The 13,152-nt window shown below is 47.9% G+C and overlaps 1 protein-coding gene across 1 annotated transcript; it reads left to right on the forward strand.

Annotated features, from left to right (window-relative positions):
- The first annotated feature begins 521 nt into the window (after positions 1-521).
- RABGGTB (Rab geranylgeranyltransferase subunit beta) lies at positions 522-10,938 on the forward strand. Its single transcript, XM_075287261.1, has 9 exons — positions 522-577; positions 4,611-4,718; positions 4,822-5,019; positions 5,100-5,205; positions 5,684-5,736; positions 6,470-6,580; positions 6,713-6,838; positions 8,577-8,726; positions 10,541-10,938. The coding sequence occupies exons 1-9, from the start codon at positions 575-577 to the stop codon at positions 10,679-10,681; spliced, it is 996 nt and encodes a 331-aa protein (XP_075143362.1). The 5' UTR covers positions 522-574; the 3' UTR covers positions 10,682-10,938.
- Positions 10,939-13,152: the final 2,214 nt, after the last annotated feature.

The following is a 13,152-nucleotide window of genomic DNA, read 5'->3' on the forward strand; positions in this document are numbered from 1 at the left end:
TTTCACTGCACAATGAAGGAGGTAAAAAGAAATCCCATAAGAATACAGCGCAAGTGACACTTTTTTCTAATTCTGCTTCATTCTGAGTCTTTTCCCCACCTTCCCGTAACATTGTATAGAATATTTAATGGTGGCATTATGAAGACTATCTGTCCAGCAAATAAAAAAAAATTAAAAAATGAGGAGTGAAAGGAAAAATTAAAAGAAAGTAGCAGGAAGGGGTTAAACATAAGAGTACAGAACATTCAGGCATCGCACAGGACACCTGTAAATCTCTGACAAGCCCCTGATAGGACCTCTGCCCTCATGACAGGTGGAACCATGGCTCCCTGCGAATAGCTGTCTATGCTGTGCCGGAGTGTGTCAGTGTGACACTATCAGTGCTATATAGATAACTATAGGTCCTTACAGAGTGGAGTATTAGTCGCTATAGCCTGGCAGTACTACGATATAACCAGTATGCCGATGTTTAGACAGGCAGTGATGTAGTCGCCTATGTGACATCCTTCCAATCCCCGTCTCTCAGCGGGGTCCTAGCGAGCAGTGACTGGCAGAGGCTCCGCCCAGGACGGTCATGGTGAGTTGTAGGTGCGGGGGACTGTGCAGGTTCAGGGCGCCCCCCGGCGGGCTTGTGACTCCTCCCCGTATCGGTCACCGGGTCTGACCCCTTCCCCCATCCTGGGCTCCTCATCATTGCCCTCCCTGTAGTGCCCACCTGCCCCTGCCAGTCCTGTGCCACCCATAACTTCCAGCATGCTGTGGCTGACATGTTGAGAGTTTCAGCTGGTTTGTTTGCAGAGACCCCCCCAGCCAATCATTACACTGCGCCCCCTACAGTCTCAGCTGCTTCAGAACTGCTTTGCTTACAGCGGGTTTCTAACTTACACCCCTTGTCCTCTATTAATTGTGTCTATCAGAAAAATGGGGTCCTGAGCGCCCCATGTGAGTGCCGGAGCACCGCTCCATTCACTGCTATAGGGCCGACCTGAGAATTACACATCAGCACCTCTGCACCAGGCACACAGGACTTGGTCTCAGCAGCTGAAGCCTATGGTGAGGTCTGGCCCAAATCATCTACTAATGTTATAGACCCTTCTAGGAGATGACATGTATGAGCTGTGCTCAGCACCAGAGCTCTCCACACAGAACCCTGCGACATGGCTTAGAGATTTCTATCACTACCCGGATTATTCTGACCATTCAGAGCAATGCTAGCAGTCTGATTTATGATCCCACACAGGTCTTTATACTGATCATCTATCCACAGCATCGGTCATCTGTATATGACGTGACCCTGCACCAAATAACTGATCCATCTGCACAAGAAACCACTGCTGTGGGATGGACACAGCTCTGCACTTCTGCAAGCATGGTGCAAGCTGCAGTACCCTGCCATATAGTGGATGGGCTGCACTACCCTACTATATAGTGGATGGGCTGCACTACCCTGCCATATAGTGGACGGGCTACGGTACCCTGCTATATAGTGGACGGGCTGCGGTACCCTGCTATATAGTGACGGGCTGCACTACCCTGCTATATAGTGGATGGGCAGTAGTACCCTGCTATATAGTGGATGGGCTGCACTACCCTACTATATAGTGGATGGGCTGCACTACCCTGCCATATAGTGGACGGGCTACGGTACCCTGCTATATAGTGGATGGGCTGCAGTATCCTGCTATATAGTGGACGGGCTGCACTACCCTGCTATATAGTGGATGGGCTGCAGTATCCTGCTATATAGTGGATGGGCTGCAGTACCCTGCCATATAGTGGATGGGCTGCACTACCCTACTATATAGTGGATGGGCTGCACTACCCTGCCATATAGTGGACGGGCTACGGTACCCTGCTATATAGTGGATGGGCTGCAGTATCCTGCTATATAGTGGACGGGCTGCACTACCCTGCTATATAGTGGATGGGCTGCAGTATCCTGCTATATAGTGGATGGGCTGCAGTACCCTGCCATATAGTGGACGGGCTACGGTACCCTGCTATATAGTGGACGGGCTGCGGTACCCTGCTATATAGTGACGGGCTGCACTACCCTGCTATATAGTGGATGGGCTGCACTACCCTGCCATATAGTGGACGGGCTGCACTACCCTACTATATAGTGGATGGGCTGCACTACCCTGCCATATAGTGGACGGGCTACGGTACCCTGCTATATAGTGGACGGGCTGCGGTACCCTGCTATATAGTGACGGGCTGCACTACCCTGCTATATAGTGGATGGGCTGCACTACCCTGCCATATAGTGGACGGGCTACGGTACCCTGCTATATAGTGGATGGGCTGCAGTATCCTGCCATATAGTGGACGGGCTACGGTACCCTGCTATATACTGGATGGGCTGCAGTATCCTGCTATATAGTGGATGGGCTGCACTACCCTGCTATATAGTGGATGGGCTGCAGTATCCTGCTATATAGTGGATGGGCTGCACTACCCTGCCATATAGTGGATGGGCTGCACTACCCTGCTATATAGTGGATGGGCTGCAGTATCCTGCTATATAGTGGATGGGCTGCACTACCCTGCTATATAGTGGATGGGCTGCAGTATCCTGCTATATAGTGGATGGGCTGCACTACCCTACTATATAGTGGATGGGCTGCACTACCCTGCCATATAGTGGACGGGCTACGGTACCCTGCTATATAGTGGACGGGCTGCGGTACCCTGCTATATAGTGACGGGCTGCACTACCCTGCTATATAGTGGATGGGCTGCACTACCCTGCCATATAGTGGACGGGCTACGGTACCCTGCTATATAGTGGACGGGCTACGGTACCCTGATATATAGTGGACGGGCTGCACTACCCTGCTATATAGTGGATGGGCTGCAGTACCCTGCTATATAGTGGATGGGCTGCACTACCCTGCTATATAGTGGATGGGCTGCACTACCCTGCTATATAGTGGATGGGCTGCAGTATCCTGCTATATAGTGGATGGGCTGCACTACCCTGCTATATAGTGGATGGGCTGCAGTATCCTGCTATATAGTGGACGGGCTACGGTACCCTGCTATATAGTGGATGGGCTGCAGTATCCTGCTATATAGTGGATGGGCTGCACTACCCTGCTATATAGTGGATGGGTTGCACTACCCTGCCATATAGTGGATGGGCTGCACTACCCTGCTATATAGTGGATGGGCAGTAGTACCCTGCTATATAGTGGATGGGCAGTAGTACCCTGCTATATAGTGGATGGGCAGTAGTACCCTGCTATATAGTGGATGGGCAGTAGTACCCTGCTATATAGTGGATGGGCAGTAGTACCCTGCTATATAGTGGATGGGCTGCAGTATCCTGCTATATAGTGGATGGGCTGCACTACCATGCTATATAGTGGATGGGCTGCACTACCCTGCTATATAGTGGATGGGCTGCACTACCCTGCTATATAGTGGATGGGCAGTAGTACCCTGCTATATAGTGAATGGGCAGTAGTACCCTGCTATATAGTGGATGGGCAGTAGTACCCTGCTATATAGTGGATGGGCAGTAGTACCCTGCTATATAGTGGATGGGCAGTAGTACCCTGCTATATAGTGGATGGGCAGTAGTACCCTGCTATATAGTGGATGGGCAGTAGTACCCTGCTATATAGTGGATGGGCAGTAGTACCCTGCTATATAGTGGATGGGCAGTAGTACCCTGCTATATAGTGACGGGCTGCATTGCGCTATGTAGTGGACGGTTGCTGTTATTAAGTAGGGTTGGAGCTACTTCCAGCCCCATCTACAGCAATAGCCTCTGTCATCTGGATCAGTGCAGGGTCTGGGTATCAAACGCCACTGATCAGATACTGACTGCCTATCCTGTAGATACATCATTGGTATACAAAGTGCTGTTAGGGCTTAGGCCCCACATGGCGTGCTGCGGGAAAAACTGTGGCAGCAACTCATCGCGGTCCTTCTCGCAGCACTTTGCACAGAAAGTTCACATTGGTTTCCTCTGCAGACTTTCTTCCTCACTGATACCTATAGGGAAACTGGCTGCGTTTCTGTACATAAAATAGACCTGCTAGGATTATGGTTATGGAAATCGCAGCATGTCCGCTTATTCCGCTGCTATCCTTTAAAGTGTAGCTGAACTTTTTGACAGCATTTGGTTTTCTGGCAGTATTTGTGTCATTAATATAGTGATAATAATATAATATACTTTATCAACACATTTTGGATCCTTTGTGCGATCCTGCATTTTGCATTTTTTCACTCTTCCCTTTGCTTCTATATTGAGAGCTGTTTCTGCCTCTCACTGAATGTTACTGTGTATGGAGAAAAATAACAAAGAGTTAAACCACGGACATTATAAAACATACAAACGCAACGCTCACAACATGTTGTTCCAATAATTAGAGTGAATGGATCAGTATTATATAAAATGTATTATTTATTATTATTATTATTCCATAGTCATTAAGCTCCCCCTAGTGGTGACTGTTGGACACAGCAACTGATCTTACTAAAGTTGTTATTTCCTGGCATATTTGTATGGAGACACGTCTTATTATAAAGAATATATATACTGGTAAATGTTTAGAGAGTAAGCTATCCTCTATATACCGTATTCTCTTATTTGATTACAGGGGACCCCACAGAAGGATGTTCTCATTAAAGCTGATGCCCCCCAAACCCTCCTGCTGGAGAAACACTCTGAGTACATTGAGTCCTATGGAGCTAAGAAAGATGACTATGTGAGTAGTAGTTGTGGAAATCCTGGACTGTCTATAGATAGGGAATGGATGTCGCCTTCTCTCCATGGTCTGTGATACCTGCTATCTGTCCGTGCCTCTGCAGGAATACTGTATGTCGGAGTACCTGCGGATGAGCGGAGTGTACTGGGGCTTGACCGTCATGGATCTGATGGGGGAGCTTCATCGTATGAACAAAGAGGAGATCCTGAACTTTATCAAGTCCTGTCAGCACGAATGTGGCGGCTTCAGCGCCAGTATCGGACACGACCCCCATCTCCTGTATACTCTGAGCGCCGTGCAGGTACCTTACATTGCGTCGCCATGTTTGTAGGCCGTGTGTAGAAGGGATTCATGTCAAATTCATCTGTCTTTGCTTTGCAGATCCTGACACTTTTTGACAGCCTTTCTGAAGTAGACACAGATAAAGTCGTGGAGTATGTGAAGTCCCTGCAGAAAGAAGACGGATCGTTTTCTGGAGACAAATGGGGTAATTACTGCAAAGAGGTTGTATAAGAAAAGATATTGATGGCGGGAGATCATCCGTATCCGATTGGTAGGGTCCCTCCCAGCCAGCCCCTGCACCGATCAGCTCCTAGACTTAGGGACATATCTATTAATGAGTGCACGCCTCAGGTTTGTGACTTTTTAGAGGCTGGTTGCGACAATTGTTATCGAAACTAGTATTTTTGCACTTCTCACGCCACTGTCATGAAAGCAAATGGGGCCTGGGAGCTGCGCCACATTTAACTGGCGTCCATTGACGACTGAAACTGACAGCCGCTACAAGCAGGCGTAGATCCCATCACAGGGGCATGGCCTGGCAGAGTTGCATTTATGTAGAGGTGTGCAAGGCTAGGTGGTGGTCAGGATTTCACTTCTTTTCACATCCTGTAGTTGTGCCATGATGGTGACCTGCACCGGCTATGAGGATTCAGGGCTCACCTGTGCTCTCTGTGTTCTTACAGGGGAAATTGACACCCGGTTCTCCTTCTGTGCTGTTGCAACGCTTGCACTTTTGGTAGGTTTAATGAGTTAGTAAGTACAAAGCTTATACGTCTATCATTGATATTTTTATGTCTTAAAGGGATTCTATTATTAAAATGCAATTTTTTCCTGACTAACACGTAGGAATAGCCTTAAGAAAGGCTATTCTTCTCCTACCTTTACATGTCTTCTCCGTGCTGCTGTTCGGTACAAATCCGGATTTTCTTCAGTATGCAAATGAGTTATCTCGCAGCACTGGGGGCGGTCCCCAATGCTGCGAGAGAAATCTCCAGCGACGCCTCCATCTTCTTCAGGAACGACCTCTCTGCGCGTCTTCCTCTGGCGCTGGCATCAAACTTCAGAGCCCCTAACTCACAATAACTGAGTTTCCAGGAAAATCCGACGCCCGGGATCCCTTCTGATCAGCTATGTGCTGACTTCACTAGTCCCTAAAACACAGCGCCATCCATTGACTAGTGGCTGTGCTCGGTATCGCAGCTCAGTCCCGTTCGCTTGAATGAGACTGAGCTGCAGATAGAACTTGTCACCGATGAACATGATGTCACATTGCCTGTGCTCACCTGAGTGCTGCTGCTTCAATAAGCTGATCTATGGGCTTCCTCTGGTGACCTATCAATATCTAGGCCAGGAAAACCCCTGTAAATGTTGGATTAGAGGAATTTACTATATTATGGAATAAATAATCATCAGTGAAATTTTACAGCAAGTATATCAAGTATAATTGTTCCTCTTATTTGTTCCTTCAGGGGAAGCTCGATGCCGTTCACATAGAGAAAGCTATAGAGTTCGTCTTATCCTGTATGAACTTTGATGGCGGTTTTGGCTGCAGACCGGGCTCGGAGTCTCACGCTGGACAGGTAGGACACGTGTATACTAACTGCAGGGTCATGTATTGCGTTTTACGGTCATTGCCTTCCTATAGGGCTACTGTTGTACGCATGTTACACGTTTCGGAAGGTCACGTGACAATGTTGTGTTTGTAATTCTAGATCTATTGTTGCACAGGATTTCTGGCTGTCACAAACCAACTGCACCAAATCAACGCAGATTTACTAGGCTGGTGGCTTTGTGAGCGGCAGCTGCCGTCGGGGGGACTCAACGGACGCCCAGAAAAGGTGGGAATGGTCCTAAAGAAGTAAAGGTGTTTTTTATTTAATTTTTTTTTGAATTTATGTAATATTACAAAAAGGGGGATAGTAATGTATTAATGATGTTTGTCCTCCTACAGTGAAAGCTATTAGAATATAAAAATCTTTCGGCAGCGCTCGCAGCCCCATAGAAGTCAATGGAGAGCCGGTTACATTGGCGCGCTGGTGCTCCATTCACAAGGAGGCCTTAGGGAGACTTTTGGTCACCCGTCCTCCTGATCACTGGGGGACCCCTGTGCCAATTCCTATTAATGATTCAGACGTGGCTTAAAGGGATCCTATCATTAAAATCAATTTTTTTTCTAGATAACACGTAGGGATAGCCTTAAGAAAGACTATTCTTCTCCTACCGTTACATGTCTTCTCCGCGCTGCCGTTCAGTAGAAATCCTAGTTTTCTCCATTATGCAAAGACGTGCAGAGAGGCCGTTCCTGACGAAGATGGAGGTGGCACTGGAGAGTTCTCTCGCAGCATTGGGGACACCCCAGTGCTGCAAGAGAATTAATTTGCATACCGAAGAAAACTCAAATTTCTACCGAACGGTGAAACAGAGAAGACATCTAATGTAGGAGACTAGCCTTTGTTAAGGCTATTCCTACGTGCGATCAAGAAAAAAGTGTGAATTTAATGATAGTATCCCTTTAAAGGGATTCTATCAGTCAGACACAATTTTTTGTAGGTACCACGTCGGAATAGCCTTAAGAAAGGCTATTCGTCTCCTACCTTTCGTCGTCTTCTCTGCGCCACCGTTCTCCTACAATCCCGGTTTTTCTTGTTATGTAAATTAGCTCTCTCGCAGCACTGGGGGCGGGCCCCAGCGCTCAAACAGCACTGGGGGCGTCTCCAATGCTGAGAGAAAAATCTCCAGCGCCACCTCCGTCTTCTTCAGGAACGGCCTCTCTGCGCATCTTCTTCTTGAACTGGGTTCAAACTTCTGGACCTAGAGCAGAGACGACTGCGCACGCCCACAGGCCACAAGAAAATGACCGCTTACTTACTGCGTAAGTGGTCATTTTTCTTGTGGCCGCGGGCATGCACAGTCAGCTTTGCCCTAGGCCTAGAAGTTTGAAGCCACCGCTGGAAGAAGACCCATTCCTGAATAAGATGGAGGCGGTGCTGGAGATTTCTCTTGCAGCATTGGGGACGCCCCCAGTGCTGTAAGAGAACTCATTTGCGTATCGACGAAAACTGGATTATATACTGAACGGCGGCGTGGAGAAGACATCTAAAGGTAGGAGAAGCATCGTCTTTCTTAAGGCTATTCCTATGTAGTAGGCAGAAAAAAATTAGTTTTAATGATAGGATCCCTTTAATAAGTCTGGAATAGGAATTTTTCACATTTGCAATGCTTTATATAAAATGTCCCACAGAAATACGAGTCCTCACGGGGTCAATGCCAAAGTATAAATGATGGCTCTTGGTGGGTAATGGGGAAACCCCCCCCCAAAAAAAGTGTCTATGTCAGGAAGGGGTTAACAAGCACTTAGCTATGACTTGGAACTATAATTCACAATTTAAATATGTGCTAGAGTAATATGCGAAATCTCCCGCTATACGCTGCCAAGATAACGCTTCTCAATTTGTAAAATTCCTGCAAAAAATCCTGTGTCAGCAGAAGTGTCACCGCGCAGCCAATTATTTCACCCGTCCTACCCATCATCCATCTGGCTGTACACTGATCTATAAGGACTGTCTTGTGTTCCAGCTCCCGGACGTCTGCTATTCATGGTGGGTTTTGGCTTCTCTAAAAATAATTGGCAGACTGCACTGGATAGACCGAGAGAAGCTGCGGCTGTTTATTCTGGCCTGCCAGGATGAGGAGACCGGGGGCTTTGCAGACCGGCCCGGAGATATGGTGAGTTACTGCGGGGGTGGGGGGATGATTGATCAGATGGATATTTCTTTAAATTTAAAGCATTTTTCTAGGCTTATCAATTGATGACCTATCCTTAGGATTGGGGGTCTGACACCTGGACCCCTCCTGATCAGCTGTTTAGAGACCACAGCCTCGCACACAAATCCAAGCACAGCACTGTACATTTTACAATGAGCATGTGTCATCCACATGCACTTGAATGGGACTGAGCTGCAAACCGTCCATGTGACCAATGAATGTGAGTTCACATAGTCTTCAAATGGTTGATCCTTGGTGGTCCCGGTGTTGGACCCCTACTATGGATGACCTGTCCTATAGGACATCAGTTGATAAGCCTGAATAAACTCTTTAAAATGGTTGTGGCATTAAAGGGGTTGTCTCACGAATTAAAGTCTGCAGGACCTCCACAGCCAGGCACAATGTGGGCAGGACTGCTGGTGGTCGGAGCGCCTGAGAAGCCACCAGTCCCGTCTACATTCTGACAGGTTGCATGTGGAGCAGGACAAAGGTCCTACAGACTTTGTGGGATAACTCCTTTAAGGACGATTAGCCCGATATACAGGATACGGGATAAGTGTTCAGTTGCTGGGGGTCTGACCACAAACTTTCATGAAAACAGGGGCCTAAAAGCCCCCTAAAGCCTCTGGCAGACTCTTAGCAGTGAATAGATTGCTGGTCTCGCCAATGCACTGGTGTTCCATTCACAAGGAGGCGTTAAAGGGATTCTACCACTAAATCGCTTTTTTTTGTGCTTTAGACGTCGGAATAGCCTTTAGAAAGGCTATTCGTCTCTTACCTTTAGACGTGGTCTCCGCGGCGCCGTTCCTTAGAAATACAGTTTTTTACCGGTATGCTAATGAGTTCTGCGCAGCAATGAGGGCGGGCCCCAGCGCTCAAACAGCGATGGGGGCATCCCCACTGCTGCCAGAGAGCTCTCTCCAGCGACACCTCCATCTTCATCTGCAACCCCGCCTCTTCTGTCTTCCGTCTCTATCCAACCTTTCGACGCCTGCGCAGTACGCTCCTGTATTGAACTACAAGAGCAAGAGGCCACTCTTGCTCTTGTAGTTCAATACAGGGGCGTACTGTGGCCGGGCAGCAGCCATTTTTGGGAGGCCGCTCTTGCTCTTGTAGTTCAATACAGGGGCGTACTGCGGCCGGCCAGCAGCCATTTTTGGGAGGCCGCTCTTGCTCTTGTAGTTCAATACAGGAGCGTACTGCGCAGGCGTCGAAAGTTTGGACAGAGACAGAAGAGGAGGGGATGCAGCTGAAGAAGGAGGCGGTGCTGGAGAGAGCTCTCTGGCAGCAGTGGGGACGCCCCCATCGCTGTTTGAGCACTGGTGCCCACCCCCATTGCTCCGGAGAACTCATTTGCATACCGGTTAAAACCGGTATTTCTAAGGAACGGCGCTGCGGAGACCACGTCTAAAGGTAAGAGACGAATAGCCTTTCTAAAGGCTATTTCGACGTCTAAAGCACAAAAAAAAGCGATTTAGTAGTAGAATCCCTTCAAAGGGGACTTCAGGTCCCCAGTTCTCCTGATTGCGGGGGACCCGGTGGTTGGACCCCCAGTAATGAGACACTTAGGCTAGATTCACTTGAAAGAGGTGCAAATTGGTTGTGAAATCCATGGGACACACATTTTCATAGATTTCCTATACATTTCAGTGCATGGAGAGATCCGTGAAAACAGCCAAAATAAATAACGGTCATGTGACTAGCCCCCATTCACTGTGTGTTATCGGCAGCCTCTGACGGTGTAGATTAGTGAAGACGTTTCTTCCTATTTCCAGGTGGATCCATTTCATACCCTGTTTGGCATTGCCGGATTGTCCCTCCTGGGAGAAGAAGGAATCAAACCAGTGAATCCAGTGTTCTGTATGCCGGAGGAGGTCCTGCGCAGGGTTAATGTGCAGCCGGAGCTGCTGAGCTGAGACCTGCGCGGAGAAAAGCGTCGCCATGATCAGCTGCTATTGTCCCCCTGCTCTGGCACTATAGAAAGAACAAGGGGCCGGGTCAGGAACGTTTGTGTCCGCTCATTGTATAGCTTTTAAGTTAATTTCTATGTATTTGTTGTTCTTTTTTTTTTAACAACCATCTGACCATGGACTGCACTGAATGGATTTTGGAATAAGTCTCTTATCTGTGCACAAGGAGCGCAATAAAGACGTGTGTGCAGGTGAATGGGAGAAAAGCAAGACCTGAAGCTTCTGCGTCTGTGTTATAACTTATCTGTCTATAAGGGATTGTATATGGCAGCCAGATTGTGTCACTGTATAGACATCATGTACTAGAGGCTGCTCATGTGGCCTCAGCTGGGTATGCATGTACCAGATACCTCTAACAAAGGATAGGGCCAGCTGAGATCCACAGGCGATCCTTCTTTACCTTTGCTGGAGACCCCAGTACACATTGGATGGTTGGCTGAGCCCTTCCACATTTCCATCTTGCACCATTAAAGGGGGTTTCTGATGACCTTAGAAAAGATCATAAACCTATAAACAGTGAGGTCTGACTTTGGATAATCCCTGACGATGTTTGAAGACGCTGTAGTACTTAGCACTGCAGCCTCTTACTTGTGCCAGTGATGTTATATGATACAGTGGCAGCTCAGTCCCATTCGAGTGAAAGGAGTTGAGTTGCACCACCAAGCACAATTCCCATGATATGTATAACATTGTGCTTGGTACTCCGTGGAGAGGTCACAACGCTGACTCGAACGCTGCGGCTTCGTCAACCTTTTGATCCATGACATATTGATGAACTAAATCGAGTCCCAGGAAAGCCCTGTCAGGGCCCGTGCACACGGAGTAAACACGTGCTCATATTTGCATCATACAAGTGTAAAGAATACACGTGTCAAAATCAGACTCCCATTGACTTAAATGACATTCTTTACACTTGTATTATGCAAAAATGAGCGCGCGTTTACGCCGTGTGCACGGGTCCTAAGGCTGAGGCCTAGCGTAATGTAAACACCACGATTCTGCCATTTCACTGTACCTGCAAAGTCGGTGGGATTCTAGCTAATCTGATCCACACATTGCAGAAAAATATCCGCAGCAGAGATGTTGCCATTGCAAAAAAAATCCTAAGCGCTGCGGGAAAAAAACACGATACATTGATCTGAGGTGAATCTCAAAGTCTTCTAAAGGATATATTCACACTTGCATTATGCTTTCTACTTACACTGAATACCCCAAGGAGCTGCAGCCATGTGACAGACGCCCCTATGAATCCCATTGATTTATAATGCATGTAGCACAAATCCTGTTGTCAGAGATCTCCTCTCTCTGATAACAGTGCGATCTGAATTCTCCAAGATCAGAATATTGAGAGCCAGCCATATCGAATGGGTGCAGGTCCGAAACTCAAAAACCCCCCAAGCATCAGCTGTCTGGCGGGGTTGAGTCTAATGACATTGTAATGGCTGCGCAGAGCATTGCAGTGTTGTCCTAATCATTTGTATGAAATAAAGCGTCACTATCCTGCAACGCCGCCAGCATGCAGATGGATAGATTTGTGCCGGACTCTCCGTCTTTCAAGTCAACAGAGAGCCAGACTGCTAAAACAGCGTTTACCCACAGACGCCATTGACCTATGACTAAAATCCCCATTAGTAATATGTGCCTGGAGTGCCCACAGGTTATACGAAACAAGTGTTAGTATAGTGAGGGCACATATGGGCACCTGCATTATGGCTGCATGAAAGCAGCCATAGGCGGTAGAGGTATGAAGAATCATTCCAGCCATACAACTGTCTCCATGTTTATCCTCTGTGATATGGCATGTAATAGTGCGTGCACCGAAACCGCTTATATTATAGTATACTCCACTGCGGGCTCTGTTTGCAGACCATTGTGAATAAGCCCTTAGGGAGGGTTCACACGATGTCTTTTGGCTCATAATCTGGCACGTGTATGCCGCGGGAGCTTTTGCGGGCCGTATACGCTCCCATTGATTTCAATGGGAGCGTGGATCATATACGTGGCGCTATTTTGCGGCTGGGATTTTGAGGCCGCAAAATAGCGCCACGTATACGATCCACGCTCCCATTGAAATCAATGCGAGCGTGAATGGCCCGCAAAAGCTCACGTGGCGTACACGTGCCACATCACGCGGCACGTAACTCCGTGTGAACCCTCCCTTAGATGTCCTTCAGGCCGTCCATATTACGGCCCCAAATTCTGTCCTGTCCGCAGGTCTGGTAATCCGAATGAGCAGCGTTGTGGTCCTGTAAGGTTGGGTCATTCTTTAGAAGTTGTCACCGCAAGACGGACGCTAACGTGTGGTCAGATTATGGCATGGCGAAGGAGTCCTTAGGTCGGGTTCTTGCAAACATGAAAAATTTGGACAATTCTTCATACATATGGTAAGTGATGACTACGGATGTGACGGAGTAAAT

The sequence above is a fragment of the Leptodactylus fuscus genome, chromosome 9 (genome assembly GCF_031893055.1).
Source record: "Leptodactylus fuscus isolate aLepFus1 chromosome 9, aLepFus1.hap2, whole genome shotgun sequence".
NCBI classification, from domain to species: domain Eukaryota; kingdom Metazoa; phylum Chordata; class Amphibia; order Anura; family Leptodactylidae; genus Leptodactylus; species Leptodactylus fuscus.

Coding starts and splice junctions, on each gene's coding strand:
- RABGGTB (XM_075287261.1), top strand. Junction 5,020..5,099: donor ATACTCTGAGCGCCGTGCAG/GTACCTTACATT, acceptor TTTGCTTTGCAG/ATCCTGACACTTTTTGACAG. Junction 8,727..10,540: donor CAGACCGGCCCGGAGATATG/GTGAGTTACTGC, acceptor TCCTATTTCCAG/GTGGATCCATTTCATACCCT.